The sequence below is a fragment of the Cibotium barometz genome, chromosome 46 (genome assembly GCF_041138505.1).
Source record: "Cibotium barometz isolate CiBa-2024 chromosome 46, ASM4113850v1, whole genome shotgun sequence".
In the NCBI taxonomy this organism is placed as follows: Eukaryota; Viridiplantae; Streptophyta; class Polypodiopsida; order Cyatheales; family Cibotiaceae; genus Cibotium; species Cibotium barometz.
In genome coordinates, this window is record NC_141091.1 from 38,985,945 (window position 1) to 39,005,004 (window position 19,060).

The 19,060-nt window shown below is 48.0% G+C and overlaps 1 protein-coding gene across 1 annotated transcript in view; it reads right to left on the reverse strand.

Annotated features, from left to right (window-relative positions):
* Positions 1-846: 846 nt before the first annotated feature.
* The window catches only part of LOC147612199 (uncharacterized), a 55,450-nt gene continuing 37,236 nt past the window's right edge, over positions 847-19,060 (reverse strand). Inside the window, exons 5-9 of the mRNA XM_086784090.1 lie at positions 7,445-7,498; positions 7,291-7,368; positions 2,065-2,127; positions 1,760-1,878; positions 847-1,469 (exon numbers count right to left, since the gene is read on the reverse strand). Of these exons, the coding sequence (XP_086640216.1) occupies positions 1,382-1,469; positions 1,760-1,878; positions 2,065-2,127; positions 7,291-7,368; positions 7,445-7,498 (402 nt within the window). The 3' untranslated portion in view covers positions 847-1,381. The remainder of the gene's footprint in view (positions 1,470-1,759; positions 1,879-2,064; positions 2,128-7,290; positions 7,369-7,444; positions 7,499-19,060) is intronic.

Consider the following 19,060-nt stretch of genomic DNA (forward strand, 5'->3'; position numbering starts at 1 on the left):
GCAAATTCATTTGTTTGAACTAGAGCCCCCCTTATGGGGAAAGCATGTTAGATCTCCTGAGGTAAGCCAACCGGTCATGCCGTTATATATGATGAGCCCATGTTTAGCACCCATCTCTAAAAAAGACCTACGAGAGAACGTAGTATGACCAGAGTCTTGTGATATCCTCTAAACTCCCACGTCCCCAAGAGTCTCATCCAAGATGATGGGGTCTCCTGTTGAAGTCAAAGAGCTCAACCTGACTATTCCAATTCCGTGCTTTGAAATCCCCTAGAAGGATGTCCCCTAGGCCGGAAAACTCCATAATATCCCTATATAGTGCCAAAAGTAGGGTGGCTGCCCACCCTGAAAACGTCTCCAAAAATCCTCTTCATCAGACCATAAGGTGCCATTGCGTTCCAAGTGTCTTTCTGCAGAGCCGAAGCGGTCTCACACCCTACACTCCTATTTGGGATCATACTCGACAATGCTACAGGACCATTGCCCAGCCTTCTCAGCGTCCCATAACCTGAACCATCACGGCTTTCCTGTGGTCCACCTGTAGGATGTGACTCATGAGTTTAACTGAGCGTCCATAACCTGAACCATCACTGCTTTCCTGTGGTCCACCTGTAGGGATGTGACTCATGAGTTTAACTCCAAGTTATACTTTGGTGTACTTTCCTGTGCTCCACCTGTAGGGATGTGAATTTCTCTCTCCAAGGTATAACTCTGGTGTGCAGACTTACATTGATGGATGTGTAGAGGCAATACATTGTCTGTAGGAAGCTCCACTTAATGGTTTCAGCCATGCCCATCACCACCCAGCAAGCTGACCAAGGTTTTTGCACTTGCCATTCAAAATTGTTTCTCATAGAAAACATGAAGATTTTTTTGCAGGAGAAACTCTACACACATGGCTTACACTTCTATTCAAAGTATTCCAGCTGTGGCATAGAACAAGTGGAGCTTGAACAAACCATACCAAGAGTGTAAATAAGAGCATGCTTATACGAAGGCAAATTCTGCGTACCCCAATATGGTCTTCCAAAATGGCGCTCTTCAAGTGGCCACATCAAGACCGTAGGTAAAAGAATCATGTCTACAACCTCATATGTACAAATGGAATAGGGGCATATACTTACAAGGTTAAATTTTTCGAAGATCCATTGAATTGACAAAAGTATGTCAGCCCATAGGGCAAGGCGTCTTCGTCTTGCCCAAATCTTCCTGCATAACACTGGTGAGCCAGAAATTCGACCTAGTTGGCGTGAAATTTCCTGTTCTTCATAGATCTAAGGAAGATAGACATCTTGCTGATGAAGCTCTTTGTCTTGTTTATGTGTTAAGGCAGTGTCAGAAGTTGGTCATGCACATGTACACTCCAAGGCATACTGTCATCCTAAAAGCTATCATCCCCAGCCATAATCTGCATTTTGAGCATAGCAGCAGACTTGATTTGCCTCACTCGTTCTTTGGATACACCCAACCTGTAGAAAAATCTCCTGCAGTAAGTAGATTAACAAGAGAACAACGCAGTGAAGTGGTAAAACAAAATTAGAAGGGCTTCAAAGGATCTGACTGCCACTTTCATAAATAAGTGAAGCATCTGGTTAATCTGTCAATGCTGCACTCATCCAGGCTACAGAGGCTGGCCGGCATTTTGGGCCTGTCCATTTGCAGATGGGCAAGGACTTGTGGACTAGTTGTGAAGCCACCCTTAGCTTCACAGCATTAACACGGCAAATGGACAAATAGATTTGGCACTGAAACCACATACTTTTCACCCACTGATACCAGACTCGAGCAAGCACCACCTTCTGTATCGATACCAAAAATCCACCTAATAATCTTCTGTTCTTTTGGTGTTAGTAGTGCCATCCGGTTCCTTACGATGCCCTGAAAGAGGTTATTTGCTTAGGTAGGCCATATTATCACTTCAACCAACTTATCTTCTTGAAATAAAAAAAAGCAGAGTACTCTACCTTACACTCAGTTTTCTCATTTAACCTGCATCCCTACTTATTACAATCGTATGGTAAAAACTATGGGAAGCTGAATCCAGAAAGGCAGAGTATAAATTACTATCATATGTTCTTCATACAGCGAGTCCCAAGGTTGATTCTCGGTGTTCTGATCAGGAACAAACTGCAAGTGTACCACAACCCATAACCAACTTCAGAGATAAGTACACATGCACAGTGTAAAATTGGAACAATTACAACATTTAAATCACTGTTAAAAAATCTCGGCTGAAATTTCCATCCAGCACTTCCCCAAATTTCTCATTTACAGATTACCCTTTCTTTATTTGCAGTAAAAAAATAGTCCACTTGAATGAATTCCACTTTGGAGAAGTTTTAAGCAAGATTTCTATTGGCCAATATGTCTTCAATTGGTGAAGCCCGGGTTGTCAAAATGTTAAGGTGTCCCATGGAAAACCAGGCAGACTGCTGCAGCCCTTGTTTATTCCCAATGAACCGTTCCCAAGCTATATCAATGTACTTCATGATAAACCTGCCTCCAAGCACACCAAGAAACGAAATTCACAGAGTTGCTGATTGTTGGCACATTCAGTAAGTTTGTCATGCTTATCTCGTGTCAATCCAATGCCACCACCTCTGAAGATGTCGCCTATTAAATTCATTAGGTTTTGGTACCCCATTTGTAGTCTTCCGAATACCATTGTATCAAACCGAGATGCTAAATTCACCAGTCATTTTTGCATAGCATTGTTTGATAATTTTGATACGAAGCTTAACTTTTCTAGTGCTTTTCACCCATTGAGCAACGCCAAACCGAGATCTACAACTACTTGCCTTTGATGTGTTGAAATGCTACGTCAACGACCAACAGAGTAAGTGGGAACTCCATTCGCCTTTGTTCACGATGTGCTTAACAATTCTTTTTCGTCTTCCATTGACGAGACTCGGCATTTGGACGACAGTTCCAGCCACTTGACAAGCAAAATGTTTCAAATGCTCGAAGCCAACCAAATTTTTGAGTCTAACCACAAGATCGGTTCCCTTAAAGGGATAGGATGTGTTCCCTTGGGAGGGATAGGACTTGCAAACAACTTTATCCAGCTGAAACGAAAAACATTATGTGTGGTTCAACCTGATGGAAGGTGGAGCTTTATGGAGACCTCATTGATTTTCTTCAGAATGGGATAAGGTTGGAAGCTTTGAAAGGCTATCTTCGGGCATCCCTTGCCCACCTGCTTCAACCGTTGCTTCATTATCGGAAGATAAACCCAATCCTCTTTTGAATACTTCGCGTCTCATCGGTGCTTACGGCTCGCCTAGTATAGGTATCTTGTGCTTTGGCCAGACGATCTTTCACCGCTTCCAAAACGAGCCCGAACCAGAGACCAGACACAACATTTTCATTGTAAGCCTATACCGCCAAGGGTGGTCAATTGCATTGTGTGTGTCCTGCACCGTCTTTATAACCCACTAGCAATATGAAATGATGTACGAGTTACCCTGTTACTTATTAGATGCACATCCGGTATCTTGGGCAACTCAGGCCCGTGTCTAGGTGTGTGGCTAGCCATGAGTCTTAGTTGTGTGTGAACCTTGCTCCAAGGTACTAGCAACTGTGGAAAGTGGTGAGCCATGGGAGAGAGAAGAGAGAGAAGAAAGCTGTAAGAGAGTATTTGCACGACTCAATGCTTAAGATTTGATTGATATGTTAATCACCAGTACGATGCCTTTTTGTAGGTTTACAACCTTATCTTTATCCAAACAAATCACACTCTCAAACACATAGTCACATTTAATCTTATCCAAATATAAGGGGGTGTTCACACCTAAGCAGGTGTTCACACACACACCTATACATGATAAGGACACACACATAAGATGACTCATACACAAGATGGACACATGCACACGAGGCTCCGAATACCCAACAAACCCCCCTTCAAAGAGAAGGTGGTGAGACCAATATGCAAAGAAAGTAGCTATCTTCTAACTCCATCATATGCTACAAGGAAGCGATCTAGCATGTGCACCTCCGGTGCAATGCTAATCCTCCGATCGAAGCAACAAGACTAGTTCTTCGAATTCTTTTATAAGTGAAGGCACACAACACACAAACATTTATTACAAATCTTTTTCAAGGGACCTCCTAGGCAAAGAACCCTTATTAACACTCACACAAAAAGTAATCACAAGAATGCTCTTCGTTACCCCCCTAGCTCCTAATAAGAATAAAGGATAACACGAAGCCTTTTATAAGTTAAGGCAAACATAGTCTTCCTCATTGAGGGAGACTTGGGCTCGTGCTGCAACTATTTCTTCTTCTTCAGTTGGTACCTTCTCATCTTCAACTATGAGATTTGTATGATGCTTTTCTTGCTCTTTTTTCAATTTCTTGAAGTAGTTGGCCTCCTTGTGCCCCATCCTTTTGCAGTACCTACATTGAATCTTCTTATTACTCCATTTTTGTTCTTCTACAAAATATTGAAGACTAGTATTGGCTTGTTGCTCTTCTTTGTTTCTTCTAGAAGCAAAGCCATTAGGCCTTCAAACCTTGTTGTTGCCACACGAAGAATTTCCAAAGTCTGCTCAAATTGAGTGACCCCTCTCATGCTCTTAATGAATACAGCCACCTTGTCTTCATCCTCGGGTTCACATTTACCGCTAGCAATAAGTCGTTGGGTTATTGACCTAAACTTGGCCAGATGATCACTTAACTCTTGATTTCTTTCATTTTAAGATCATAGAACTTGAGCTTAAGGAAAACCTTAGAGTTAGTGATTTTGTTACCAAAGATACCTTGTCATTTTGCCCAGATCTGCTTGGTTGTGGACTTGAAGTCAATGTGGTGCACCAAAGAATCTGCAAGGCTTGGGCCAATAATCAATCTGAGCGATGGCTTTCTCATTTCTTTGTCACCACTCCTTTTGTTTGTCTCAAGCAATATCTCCTCGATCTTCGTCATCTCCAAAGACTGCTCCCATACCCCCTCTCACATAAGCAGGGGCTGCGTCTTGGTTTGTTGGGTAGGAAACTCGGTGCCAGAAAACTTATCGATTGTTGCAATTGATAATGCCCTGACGTCAAAGCAAAAGGCAGGTTCAATGGGCAGTGGGCAATCAGAGATGAAATGCTACCGATGATAACACAAAAGAAGCTCAACAAGTTTTGTCAAGAGCATGGCAAACGTGAGGTGGAGAGACTCACAGCAGGTGTAGGTTGTATAGTCAGAGGAGCTGAGAGGAATGAAGCGGTGCAGACGTAGAGGCTCGAGAGAGATAGGCAAGGGCGTGAGTAAGAGGGTCAAGATAGGCAGAGCCAGCTGGAGCGGTAAAGGCGGCACCAATGTAGCACGTACGAAGGGTCAGGAGGGCACACAGGTGAAGAAGCTACACAGGCGGGCACAGGTCACGGGTCAAGAGCAAAGCACGCACAAAGGCCCTCAGGAGCGGTGCGAGAGAGGACTCCAGGCTGCGGGCTCACAAGTGAGGCAAGGAGGCGAAGGCGAGCAAAGGTCAAAAACGAGGTTTTGCCGGAGAGGGAGGTCATGGCGAAGGGTGGGACGGCTAAGAAAAAATTGGCGCACGGACGAAGTGAAGATACAGGACCTAAATATGACCACGTCCACGCAAGGGCTGCTGGCAAGTAGCGCCGCCTGGCACTAGGGTGGCTCAGCCGTGGCCCTTCTCCCCCGGTCCGCCCAACGGCAAGAGGTGGTCAGCAGCAGGAACAGTTGGCGGCGAGGCAGATCAGCTGGGCGCAAGAGACCGTAGCCCTGATACAAGGCCTCACTGCAACGGGCCCGCCATATATGCCATGCAGCTGTGCTGCTGATGATCTCCCAACTCTGTCTAGTCCCGAGACCAAGGCTCTGGCGATCTGTCAGGAGTGAGTGCTGTACACCGGTTCTCCTTCGTACTCACAAATAAAGGTCCAAAGGTTTCTGCAAGTTAAAAAGTGACGTTCATTTGGCGAACACAGCTTTATTAAAGAATTTCCTGGGGGCGGCCCATCTTCAGCCCCTAGTGTGGAGTACAAAGCACGCAGACCACAAATATACACAGAATCTGCAAGTGCATCCTAACTCCATTAGCAGAATGGGAAGTCATCTTTATTAAAGGAAATCTAAGGTCCCTTGGGAAACCCCCTTAACATACGGTTCTTGAATTATCCCATTGCAAGAAAAGTCGTGTGGCAGTAGGGCTGTATAGGCCATAAAGGGTCGCTCCATATCTTCCGCCAGCCAGCCAGCCAGCCCCCCCCCCCCCCCCCCCCCCCCCCCCCCGGCTGTCGAAGTGAAGATACAGGACCGACATATGACCACGTCCACGCAAGGGCTGCTGGCAAGTAGCGCCGCCTGGCACTAGGGTGGCTCAGCCGTGGCCTTGCTCCCCCGGTCCGCGCCCAACCTGCTGAGCTCAGCTCGGGCCCCGCAAGTTGGGTGGCAGAAATAGGCGGCAATGGCAAAAGAAGTGGTAAGCAGCAGGAACAGTTGGTGGCGAGGCAGATCAGCTGGGCGCAAGAGACCGTAGCTCTGATACAAGGCCTCACTGCAACGGGCCCCCCATATATGCCATGCAGCTATGCTGCTGATGATCTCCCAACTCTGTCTAGTCCCCTGAGACCAAGGCTCTGGCGATCTGTCAGGAGTGGGTACTATACACCGGTTCTCCTTCATACTCACAAATAAACGTCCAAAGGTTTCTGCATGTTAAAAAGTGACGTTCATTGGGTGAACACAAAGCTTTATACAAGAATTTCCTCTGCAAGTGCATCCTAACTCCATTAGCATAATGGGAAGTCATCTTTATTAAAGGAAATCTAAGGTCCCTTGGGAAACCCCCTTAACATACGGTTCTTGAATTATCCCATTGCAAGAAAAGTCGTGTGGCAGTAGGGCTGTATAGGCCATAAAGGGTTGCTCCATGTCTTCAGCCCCCTGCCCCCCCCCCAAAAAAAAAAAAAGGCAGGCCCCGTCTCTTAAGGAAAAGGAGGCCAGTGGAAGAGGTGAGATCTCCGCCAGCAACACTAGCCCTCCCCATGTATGTGAGCTTGGGAACATTGCTGGCAGCCCATCATGCATGTGCAGATGGGCGCCTGTGTTGAGAAAATGTGTTCCTTGGCCCTTAGAACACTTTTTTACATTGACATGTGCAGGATTGGTCAAAAAAGCACACAAATACTAACATCAATGGGTCAGCAGCTCAAGAGCTTCATGATGTTAAAATAACATATAACCCACGATCACAATTAAGTGAATCTCAACTTCGAATTACAGACAACACAAGGGTACAAAATAAGATTTAAAAAACATGCACACTGGCATCACCTCATGTAGCCCATTAAATTCCATCTTTAGCCCATATGAATTGCTGGTTTTATCTATAGATGTGATTTTGTTTTTAGCCTGCAAAACAAATATCAAATTTCATGAGACACTTGAAAGATTCTACAAAAAGCATTAAAAATGAACTTTCATTCACCTGCAATGCCCTCTCTATTTTGTTGCTTGGGATGTTTAGCAATAATGAGAGGTTCTGCATGCACAAAGCAAGTACCAAATTAATAAAGTGATTAGGACGTGAACCCACGTAGGGAGGTTTGTGAGCATGTATCTTAAGAAACATGTAAGTTCTTCCCTCTGCCCTAATTCTCAAGCATAAAATAAATTGCTTTCTTCAATTTTGGTACAAAAAAGTTCACATGGCACATAAGGGCTTCTTAATGCTTCTCATCTCCCAGCCAAATTCATTTTTTTGTGTGAATTCTTCTCTTTCCTTCCAACTTCCCTTGAGACTTCTTCAGCCCATCCTTTCATTGACCCCTCCTTGACCAGTGGCTGCCATATGGCCCCGAGATTCCTAAGGCTCAAACCCCTTTAGGTAATTCATCTTTCCTCAGTCCAGTTACAGCTGTGGTCCTCTCTCTTGGCATTGATCTTTCATATTAGCCACCTCAACCACTTGCTACGTCCTCTACATTTCCCAAAATCCGACACACATTCCACCCTTACGACTTCTCACATGCATGACATGTGTCACTTCCAAAGGTTCTGGTTTTCATCTTTCAAAGCATGCACAGCTCCACCTAAAAAGCCCAGGATAGACGAGCCAACCATCTCCAATCCCCTAACAATCAGGGTAACGCTGTGTGTTCCCTCAGTCACAGAGCCAAAGATCAAGCGAAGTCAAAGGGGTTACATCAGCAACTGATTTGGTTTTTGTTCGCATCTTGCATAAACATAGCAGATCCTTAATCCGGTGCTATGTAGACATGCTTATTCCTTGCAGCCACCTAAAAGGTAAAGTCAGAGGTTGTATATGGGCAGTTTGGTGCAGTTGTGACAGCCCTATTGATGCCTAGAGGTGGCCAAGACATGCACCAATGGTTGGGATAAGTATTGGGCACAATATGAACACATTTTATAACATTTTTGATGACTGTTTATGGCATGAAAAAGGCTGGCCGACGTGAATATGACTTGCAATCAAGAACCCTATATAAAGGCAAGCCATGGGTCATTTGTAAGCATTCAGAGAAAAAGGTTGCAAAGTCAAGACCAAGGGCAAAAGACCAAGGACACGCACTCATGACATTTGGATCAACAAAGTCCACCTCCAAACCAATGTTTTCCATTAACGCACATAGGAGGACAGTAAGCATTTAGTTTATGCATAGCATGTAAGAGTTGCATTTGATTTATGATTTGCAATCATTCATTTAGTGATAACAGTAGAAGTAGTTAGGTAAAGTGTCTCTCTTCTCCTGCTCTCTACTTCTCTGTGTCAACCTTATCTGTTGGGGTAAAGGCATTATGCCCACCCTTATAGTGTGTACAAGCCCATAAGTTATAGTACATAGTACACTTAGTACTTTTAATGTACTAAGTGCACTATGTGTACTAGTGCAATATACATGTGTGATAGGGGAGTCACACACTCATTCCCATGAGTTGACTTATCCCCACAACTCTCTCTCTCTCTCTCCCTTGCTTCTCTGTGTGTATGTCTCCCACACATGAACTCTAACCCTAACTCTCTCCCATTCAACTGGTATGTCTCCCACACATGAACTCCAACCCTAACTCTCTCCCATTCAACTGGTATCAGAGCAGGCTGTGTTTTAGGGTTTCACGATTCCTCTAATTTGAGAGTGTGTTCCCATGTTGCTACAAGAGCCTTCTTGGGTTCTGCAGAGAGCAGCAGGTAGGAGACTGAAGCGCTGAATACAAGGTAGGCGATGTAAGCATAGCCAAGAAACATAGCAAGGGTAGCACGATTAAGATGTTAGCAGCGCACGGCATGGTAGAAGCGATGACTACAGCCGAATAGAGGCCTGACGGAAAGAGCAGGTGGCGGGTGTCCATACGCAGGCGTGTAATTGTGAAGGCAAGGCGTAATCACTAGCGCTGGGCGTCGACTGGCTGCTGGGCGTGAGCGAGCGCATCGTAGCGTAAGGCTATTAGGCGAAGGCACACAACGCGCTAGGCGAAGCAGGCGGACAAGCGCATACCTGGTGCGGTGAGCGTGGACGAAGGTGTTGGCAACTGGGCGTGAGTGAACACGTAAGAGCCAAGCGGCTTGTTCATTACGAAATCGCTATGGTGCTGCTGCATAAATCGTGTCCCCGTTGCTGCCTGCTGAGGAGAGCTTCATAGCAGCCAGCCATCTGAGCATCAGGTACAGCTACAGCAAACATCACCAACAGCTTGTGTCTCCACGAATTCTGCAGCACGCTTGAAGAGCCCTCCAACAGCATCAGATTTCTGCAGAGCAGCACCAAATTCATCACCCACTTTTTTTTCTGCAACGAAAAATTCAGAAATTTACGAGGTACATGCTTCAAATTTTTTTTGGGGATTTGCAATTGAGCAGATACAATCATCAATTGAGCAGGTACAGGTGCCGAATTGCTCAATTTCTGAGCAAAATTGGCAAAATTGGGTGACATTGGTCATAATCAAGATCAATTTGCAGGAAATTGGATATCAAAATTTGGGGCTTTTGATGTAATTGTGCAATTAAGCACTCATACATGCTGTATGATGTGAGAAATCGCACATTTGGGCAAAAATTGCAGCAAATTGCAGCGCAAATCAAGGGGCTTTTGTGCCGATTTGGTTGATTTGCATGCAGGCACTCGCAGTTGATGCTTTGGGCAATGTGTTGATGCCTGACAAGCACTCAATGTGCCTGTAAATCAAGGGGGTTTCATGTATTTGATGTATATGTGGCTAGGGGGAAGCATCACAAAGACTCTGGATGCCTTCATGTGCGTCAATGTACCATGTATGATCAGCAATTGATCTTAAATCAAGGGGCTTTTCAAGTTCGTATGCTTGTTGAGCTTGGCAAAGCAGCAGGCAAGACATTTATGCCTTGAATCCTCAGAAATCAGCTTGCAGTCAAGGGGCTTTTGCCCAATTTCTGTTCGGGACTGTTGTATGCAGTGTTCGGGACTGTAAAAGTCTGATTTTCACTCATTTGGACAGCCAAGAGAGCATTTATTGCTACTCTACCTGCTGGTACAGATTTGGCACAGCTTTGTGCAAGTTTTGGCATGGCTGTACACTGATTTGAGTGAGGAAAAGGCTCGATTTCAGCTGCTGTACTTGCCAGTACAGGTTTGGTACATCATTGGTGAGCACTTAGTACTGCTGTACAGTACTTTGGAAGGGGAACAGAGCACATTTAAGGTGCTGTCCTAAATCTGCAGCAACCAGATTTTGGTGTTTTCATCACATACAGTGGGAGAAAAGTTGCATTTGTGCTTCCGCAGTGGGAGATAAAGCTTGGGAGAACAACTGTGAGCACTTTGTGTGCTTTTGGTGCAGTGTTTGCACATTTTGCAGGGAGTCAGGCATTGACAGGTTGCATATTGCTATGGCAACCACAAGTGAGAGCTCTTCATTGCTTCATATCAAGCTTCGGGATAGAACAATACAAGATCCAAGGTACCCTACAAATATCGAAAAATGTGTTTTACGGCTTGTCAATGCTTTGTACCTCGACTGTGCATGAATTTTCTCAACGAAGACACCCCAAAAAGTTATGCCATGCCACAATACTATCTGAGTAGCGAGCTACACTCCCCCCCTCCAGCTCTGTGTCGCTCCCGGCGCCCCCCTGCCCTAGCTCCACCGCCTGCGCCCCCTCTTCTCTCCCTATTAGCGCATGTGCCCTGCCCCTTCCAAGCCCAACTGCACACCCCCCCCCCTATCCGCCCCTGCCCGCCTGCGCCCACTCTCTTTTTTGAAACTTCTTATCTGCCCCTATCACGCTCGACTGCACCCCCCCCTCCCCCCCTCTATTTCCTGTGCTCGCCGCCACCCCCTCCTCCTTTCGCCACCTATGACCCCCATCCCTTTTCCTTCTACGCCACCCCACCTCCCTTTGCCTTCTTTCTACACCCGCCCCCAGCCCTTCGTCACTTGCCTCCCCCACCCTCTTTTTTCTTTTCTTTTCTGCGCCCTCCGCCCCTTCCTTTCCTTTCTTCGCCGCCGTCCCTAGCCCATCCTTATTCCTTCGGAAGCGCCCTCAGCTTGTGGGCAGTTCATTTTCTCGGCAAGTTTTGGCCTCTTCTGGTCTTCGCCCCCAAGATGACTCCATGGCAACCGTTCCATCTCCCCCGATCGAGGCCACCGTTACCTGCCTTTCGTTCTCCGAAGCGGACCTGCAACTTCTCGCTACACCTGTCGCATCCCTAGAGGCCTCCACTCTAGTATGCGAGATTGTCAGTAGCCACCCTGCGCGTAGCCAGGCTAGCCTCCTAGATGCACCAGCAAAGCTCACAAATATTCATCCTTTGGGGCATGGCTACTACCAGGTTGAGTTCGACTCACCAGCGGTGTCTGATCTTGTCATGCAGCTGAGCCCCGTTGCACTGTGTACGGCCCATGCCTTCTTTGCACGGTGGCAACACAGCTTCGACCCGACATCCGACCCATTAGCTAGAGTTTCAAGATTTCCCGTGACAGTCTACTTTCCAGGCCTCAAGAAGGAATATCTTCCTCTTCTCCCGATGATTGGTGGTGCTGTCGGGGGAGTGATGGAATCCCCCCCCCCCCAACCACTGCCCCAGCCCTCGCACGAGCAATCGGGATTCCATCTCTCCGCATCTGTGTTGCCTCACCGGATTCTATGCCTCACATGATATCTATTCCCAGTCTTCACGGCAACCCATTGTGCAGCGAGTGGCGTATCGCGGCCTTCCAAGCCAATGCTTTATTCGCAGACAGATGGGTCATCTGGCTAGAGCTTGCCCTCAGCGTCAGACAAGGCAACCGCCGCCAGTGGTTCCCCCTCCTACTTCCTGCTCATATCCTCAACAGGGAGCCAAGGGAGGAGCAAGTTCCTAGGCCACGGAGCACCAGGTTCTGACCATGAATGACCCATCGGCCGGAGAGTGGTGGACGGTTGGCCCCCGCCCCAGTCGCCGGTCAAGCACCAAAGCTAAGCATCGCCGCCGTGTGCGCCAAGTTGGCAACATGCAAGAGGATTCGGTTTTGTCAGAGAACCGTTTCGAGCACTTATCACAGCACCCGCCCGCAGATGGTAGGCCCCCTCTAGTCACGGAGGAACCCCCCCCCCCCCCCCCCCCCCCCCCCCGCGCGCGATGTGGCGGCCGATTCCTCATCGTGACTTGTCCTCTGGCCCTCGGCGCCCAGTGGGGCAGGTTGACTCCACCCTCGCTTCGTCAAGCCTTCCCCAACAACCTTCCTCTCCGATACCTCTCAGCAGCATCCCTCTCCAACCTCTCCACCTTCCCGCTCCCCCTCGCCTCCTTCCCCCCTCCTCCGACTCTACCCGCAGTCACTCCATTTGCCCCTTCCTTTTCCTCCGTCCCCCCCCCCCCCACCTCTCCAGAGCATTCCTGTCGGCCTCCTACAGCCCCTGATCCGGAGAAGAGACAGCCAACGAGTACCGTTCACCACCTCATTCATTGTTTCTCAAAGCCGGTGGAGATGACCATTGCTCTCCCACCTGAGTCTCTTGACCAGTCCCCCAAGATCTTGGGGCAGCCCGTGGATTATAGCTTCTTCCGGCTTCTTCCGACGGAACGGACAGACAGGTTTGAGGAGACTGTAGCCCCTATTCGGGTCTGTGTGGTCTTCCACCACTCCAGACCCTCTACGCCAGAGAATGGCGCGATGATCTTCTCTTTCCCCTTGAGGGCAGCCTTCGAGACAGAGTGGGATCCAGAGTCGATAGCCGCTACCATTCAAGATCAAGCAGTTGAGCTATCGAATCATCTACAGGATCTCCGCATCACCGACGTTCTTACTCATCTATGGCCTTTGGCCAGGATGGAGCTTGGTGGATCAGCCCACAGAGACTAGGTAGGGAAGATGGTGACCTCCAGCCTGGAGGTGCTGCTTTTTGTGTTCATGCATACCTCTCTCGCAGTACCTCTCCCCCCTTCTTATAGATACCTCCATTGTGATCGATGGAGCACGGAGTATGCATACTCTCACGCTCGAGTAAAGTGGCAATACATGGAGGGCAGGATCCACGCCCACTTGGCGCAACTCCGCACCAAGACAGATTGTGACTATTCCCAGTCTAAGCCCGCGCCCAAGACTCCTCAAGTGGAGGGCAGTTCCGATAGTTCTGCCTCACACAGAGATTGATCTGAGGATTGTCTCATGGAACATTCAGGGCTTAGGGGACCTCAGTGCTTTCAGAGGCGAGGCGTCCTTAGAGGAGAGCTGCATCGAGCTATGGTGGGGCCCGGGGGAGACCCATCGACATTCTTTTCCTCTAGGAGCACCATCTTACCAAGGGGCGTACCTGCTGCTGCAGGAAGATTCTACTAGGCAGGAGTCGTACTTTTTGGTCTCCATCCTTCGCCCCTTCAAGGACGCAGGGAGGAGTGTGTCTCTCTGTCAATGAGCAGCTTCTGCCGTCTGTGACAGGATCAGGAGTCACAGTTCCAGGACGTGATCAGTGGGTTACCATTCTGATTGGAGAGGATAGCGTTGGCTTCCTCACCATTTATGCCCCGAATGCGGCTGCAAGTAGAGCTATCTTTTGGAGCACTATCCAACAGGCCCTGCCCCAAGCTAATTTTTGGTGCATGGGCCGTGACTTCAACATGATAGAGGCAACAGAGGACAGACTTGGAGGTGGCACGGCCACAGTCTCAGGAGTGGAGTACTTTGCATGGGAGGAGATGATATTGATTCTTAGGGGACAGGACCCTTGGCATCTTCTAGAGTTTGGGCGTAGCCTAGGAATCTTAGCTTCTCTCGATCAGATAGACAGAACACTAGTCCCAACCTCTCTCGACTAGACAGGTTTTATGTTGACGAGTGGGTTTGCAATCGTGGAGGCATGGTTGGTATTCTGGCACGCACTACATTTTCACATCATGCCCCAATTATTATGTGCCTAGAGAACCCATGGAGGCATGACAGACATGCGAGCTCCAGGATCCCAGACAGCATCATTCAGGACTCCGAGATTTGTAGCCGGATTGAGCAGATATGGGCGGGGCTGGACTTTTCCTCAAGATCTGCAGCGTGCACTTTGGATGATGGCCTAGGGGAGGTCAGTATTTTCTTACAGGAGGCAGCCTAAGTAGATCGGAGGCATTTCGGGAGCAGTAGAGGAGTCTGAGGAGGGGCCTCGCCTCTTTACAACATCTTCAAGAGAGTTCCCCAGACCTCCCGTGGATTGAAAGTCAGATCGCTACCGCCCGCACGGAGATTCGGTCCATTGAGGAGAGGAGGGTGGAGTATAGATACCATGCCAGGGCTTCATTCTAGACTCAAGCCGATTCTGGACTCAAGCCGGTGACAGAGTTACTAGAGACTTCTTTGAGATAGCCGCCCACACAGGAGGAGAGACGATATTCGCAGGCTACGTGGCCAGGATAGAGCTATTGTTTCTGACCCCCCAAAAGTGAGAGCCATCACCACAGATTTCTTCCGATCTCTTCTCATTGGTGCCCCATTATCCCCCCAGGTGATGGATGCACGCGAGATCTCAATCTGGAGGCACACGAGAGAGGTGGTTCCCCCCTCCCTTCGGTCTTTCTTATTGACCCCTTTCACTGCAGAGGAACTAGCGGAGGCAGTGAAGGCATTACCCAGGGGCAAATGCCCGTGGGCCGATGGGCTTCCTATTTCTTTCTTTCTTCGCCATTGGGAACTCATGGAAGGTGGCCTTCGCGCTGCCTTCAATGAGATTAGTAATGAGAAAACTCAGAAAAACTATCGAAGTCGGAATTTTAGATAAATGATTAATTTATTCCTCATAGGAATTCGTGAAGATTAGTTTTGAATTCAGTTAAGTAAAATACTCAATGAATTCAATTAAGTAAAATACTCAATGAATGAAATTCAGTTAAATAAAATACTCAATGAATTCAATTAAGTAAAATACTCAATGAATGAAATTCAGTTAAATAAAATACTCAATGAATGAAATTCAATAAAGTAGTAATTGAAATATTACCCTTCGAGAAAGATAGTTCAGGGAGAACCTTTCCAGACTCAAACCCTGAATCAGACTATGACCAAGACATAACTCCTTCGTCAGTTTCAAGAAAAGACGATGTGACCAGTTTAGAAAAATTCACTCAAATCACCCACCGAATCTGAAATCAAGTTAAGACCCTTGATTCTGATCTGAGGATCAAGGTTATAGAATTCAAGAAATTCTGTTGGAATTTTAGACCTGCGATCTAGAAGTATTGAGATACGGATTTAAGATATACCCATTGTATTCAAAAGAAAATCAAAACTGAAAACTTGCATAGAAACCCTGTTTTCTTAAAGGACTGTCTTACACCAGAATGCGGGAGGGAGCATTTGGTATGTGTGTTTTTCTAAGGGAAGTTCGCTTCCAACAGCTAGCGGGGAGTGTTCAAAGAAGCTCACGCGGCAAAAACCTGCCCGTGCCATGCCAGAGAGGCTCACAGAGGGCTTGATACATTTGATTCCAAGGAGGGTGGTAAGAGATCCAACAGTGGAGACCCATTACCCTTCTAGGGACGGCAATGGAGACCCATTACCCGGTGGTGAGCCTTGGAAGGATTTCCTCTTGGCCCAGATTTCAACCTGCACTCCGAGCCTTGGAGGCCCGTGGCCATAGAGTACTAGATGGATCTTCGCAGGGACACGAGCCCGTGGTTTTAGTCCTGCCTTTGAGGACAGATTCGTGCCAATCTACTTCGTGCTTGGGATCATCTCAGGCCAGCCCTTAGGAAGATTGTTCCAGTGGCCTCAAAGGAGCAACTTCGCGCCTTGGAGGCCCGTGGCCATAGAGTACTAGATGGATCTTTGCAGGGACATGAGCCCGTGGTTTTAGTCCTGCCTTTGAGGACAGATTCGCAGCCAGTCTACTTCGTGCTTGGGATCATCTCAGGCCAACCCTCAGGAAGATTGTTCCAGTGGCCTCAAAGGAGCAACTTCGGCAACCTTTGATCTAGAACCCCCAAATCCGTTTACCGAGTGGCTACATGCTAGGAGCCCCACCGCACACATCCTGGGGCGCCTTGAGCATGGGACCAGCCAAGTCTCTTGGAGATTGGGTTGCACACAAGCCGTTACCTTAGGAGGAGCAGGAGAGAGGCCTGACACGGATCCGGCATAGAGACAGGCTCAACATCGACATTGACTTAGCTATTCCTCTGAAGTAGCTGACTCCTATTCCAGACCTGAAACCCACCCCCCCCCCTGCCGTGTGGCTAGGCGTGTTCACTAGACACGATATCCTCGTGACAATCCATGGAGCAGATGAGGACAGTGGTCTACTCACTTTTTCTATTGGATTACATGGCAGATTAGAGAGATCAGAGCACCCCTTGGAGGATTTCAGAGGCTGCACCTTGCAGAGGGTGAGGATGAATGGTTTTCAGGCACGGGCATGGCACATAGATCCAACACCGGCCAAGGTGGCCAAGGAGAGATTTTGGCAGTTATGGATTTGGGAGTGACAACCTCTCATACGTTTGCAGTAGGACCCTGGAGAGTGGACTTGGCATGATCCTACATATCGGGTGGAGACTCTGGATGCCCCTTTCTTTGCGTATACAACGCAGCTCGGCCACAGGATCCAGATGCCGGAGATGGATGGCACACCGGCAGCAACAGCACACTAGCAGTCTCAAGGCCTATCACAACGCTTCCTTTCGGATTTCTGGAAGAGGCTTTGGGACAGCTTTCGGCCAAGGAAGATCGCTCTCTTCCTTTGGCACACAAGAGTCTAGCGGTGGGTACTTGGCTGGCAGTGGGAGGTCAATCAACAGCTTACCCGAGGTGCGGCCACCCCAGGAGTCTCAGCAACATTGCCTTTGGGATTGCCCGAAGGCTCAGCGAATTTGGCAACGGGTTATCCGCATCTTCACTATGGAGACAAGGCATCAACCCGGGTCATCACTTGGGGTAATGTCGCTTGGGCCACTGAGGCTAGAGTGGTCAGGACTTACGAGGAGGATGGGGGGAGGCCTTGCCCTTCAGGTCTCCCACCATCGTATTACAATAGTACCAGTCACAGCCCCACCTGCAGGTGTCTGGCGACCAGGCTCATGCCAGCGATGCGATGGGAGATTTGCAGTAGCATAGCAGCCTGGCACATCTGGTGTGGTAGATGTAGCGAGGCCATCAAGGGTACCCACACTCCGTTGGCTGAGAACATGAGGAGCATATGGCTCGACATCATTCACAACCTTCGCAGTCAATGGGGGGAAGTTGCAGGAAGATTCTGACCACATGCGGAAGCAGTGGGAAGCCTTCTTGAGACTTTGAAAGCCTGGCCCTTTCCTCACAGATAGAGGCGGTGACCCCATTTGGCATTACAAACCACCTGTGTGGTTGTTCCACCCCCCCCCCCCCCCCCCCCCTATGAGATAACTTTCTCCTCATCAAGCGGCCTGCCGGAGGAGAAGCATCTCTTCCCCTTATGATCACTTGTTTCCTGCCCTTATATGAGGCGAGTCTATATTTAGCCCTTCGTGGTTGTACTTAGCCCTTTTGTGGCTGTTTTTTATGCCATGCCCCATGTTACACAAGTAAATGAGGCATCCAACCGCTTGGTTGTAGATGCCGGCATCAAAAGGTTCACCAATGTCGTGCATGCTAAGCCGTAAACCTGGTTCTGCTGGAGTAGAAAGCGGCGTGCATTCTTCCATTTGAAACCTTTTCAACAAACTCTTTATGTACTTAGTTTGCTAGATAACAATGCCATCATCTCTATGAATAAACTGTATGCCAAGATAGTAATGTAAAGGCCCCAAATCTGACATACCAAATTCAGATTTCAAATCATCCTTGATATCTGAAATTTCCTCTTCACAAGTCCTTGTTATGGGCATGTCATCTACATACAAGATGACTAAGAATTCTGGCACCAGATTTATTCACATACAAAGTGCTTTCAGGTGGACTATTCTTGGCTGGTCAAGTGAGCATGTATCTCATCATACCAAGCTCTTGGAGCTTGCTTTAAGCCATACAATGCTTTGTGTAACCTCCATACTTTATGTTTCTCACCAGGAACTTCAAGCCAATGGGCTGATTTACATACACTTCCTCTTGTAAATCTGCGCATATTTGAACCACGGACTTTTCATCGGGCACCTTCGCTTGCGAAGCGCCGAGATGAAAAACGACGACAGAAAACCAAAAGATTTCCCAGCTCAAAGTAGCCAAGGCAGCCACTGCCAATGGCAAGGGCCACAACCAAACCTAGTCATGGGTCACGGTCAGCTCATGGTGGCTCAGTCCTTAGTCGGCCAGCCCAAGAGGGGCTGAGGGCCCAGTCAGCCATCATGTGAATCTTCAGCTTCACGCAAGCGTCAAGTTGGCCAGCAGCCCAAATGGCTCATATGTGAAAAGGGGCTATTTAATGGTGCATATTAACCGTCAAGTTGGCCAGCAGCCCAAATGATTTACAGCCAAGGGACCTACAGAAAGTCAGTATTTTTCTCATCATTAAAGAAAGCAAATACACCTGTACTTGGTGCGGGCCCTTCAGAAGGTGTTTGGGACCCAATCGGGTGTACTTTGTCTTTGTTCTTCTCCCCCCTCTCTCTATCTCCCCCTCTCTCTTGCACTCTTATCTCCACTACATTATGCAATCATCAAGAACCAAAGT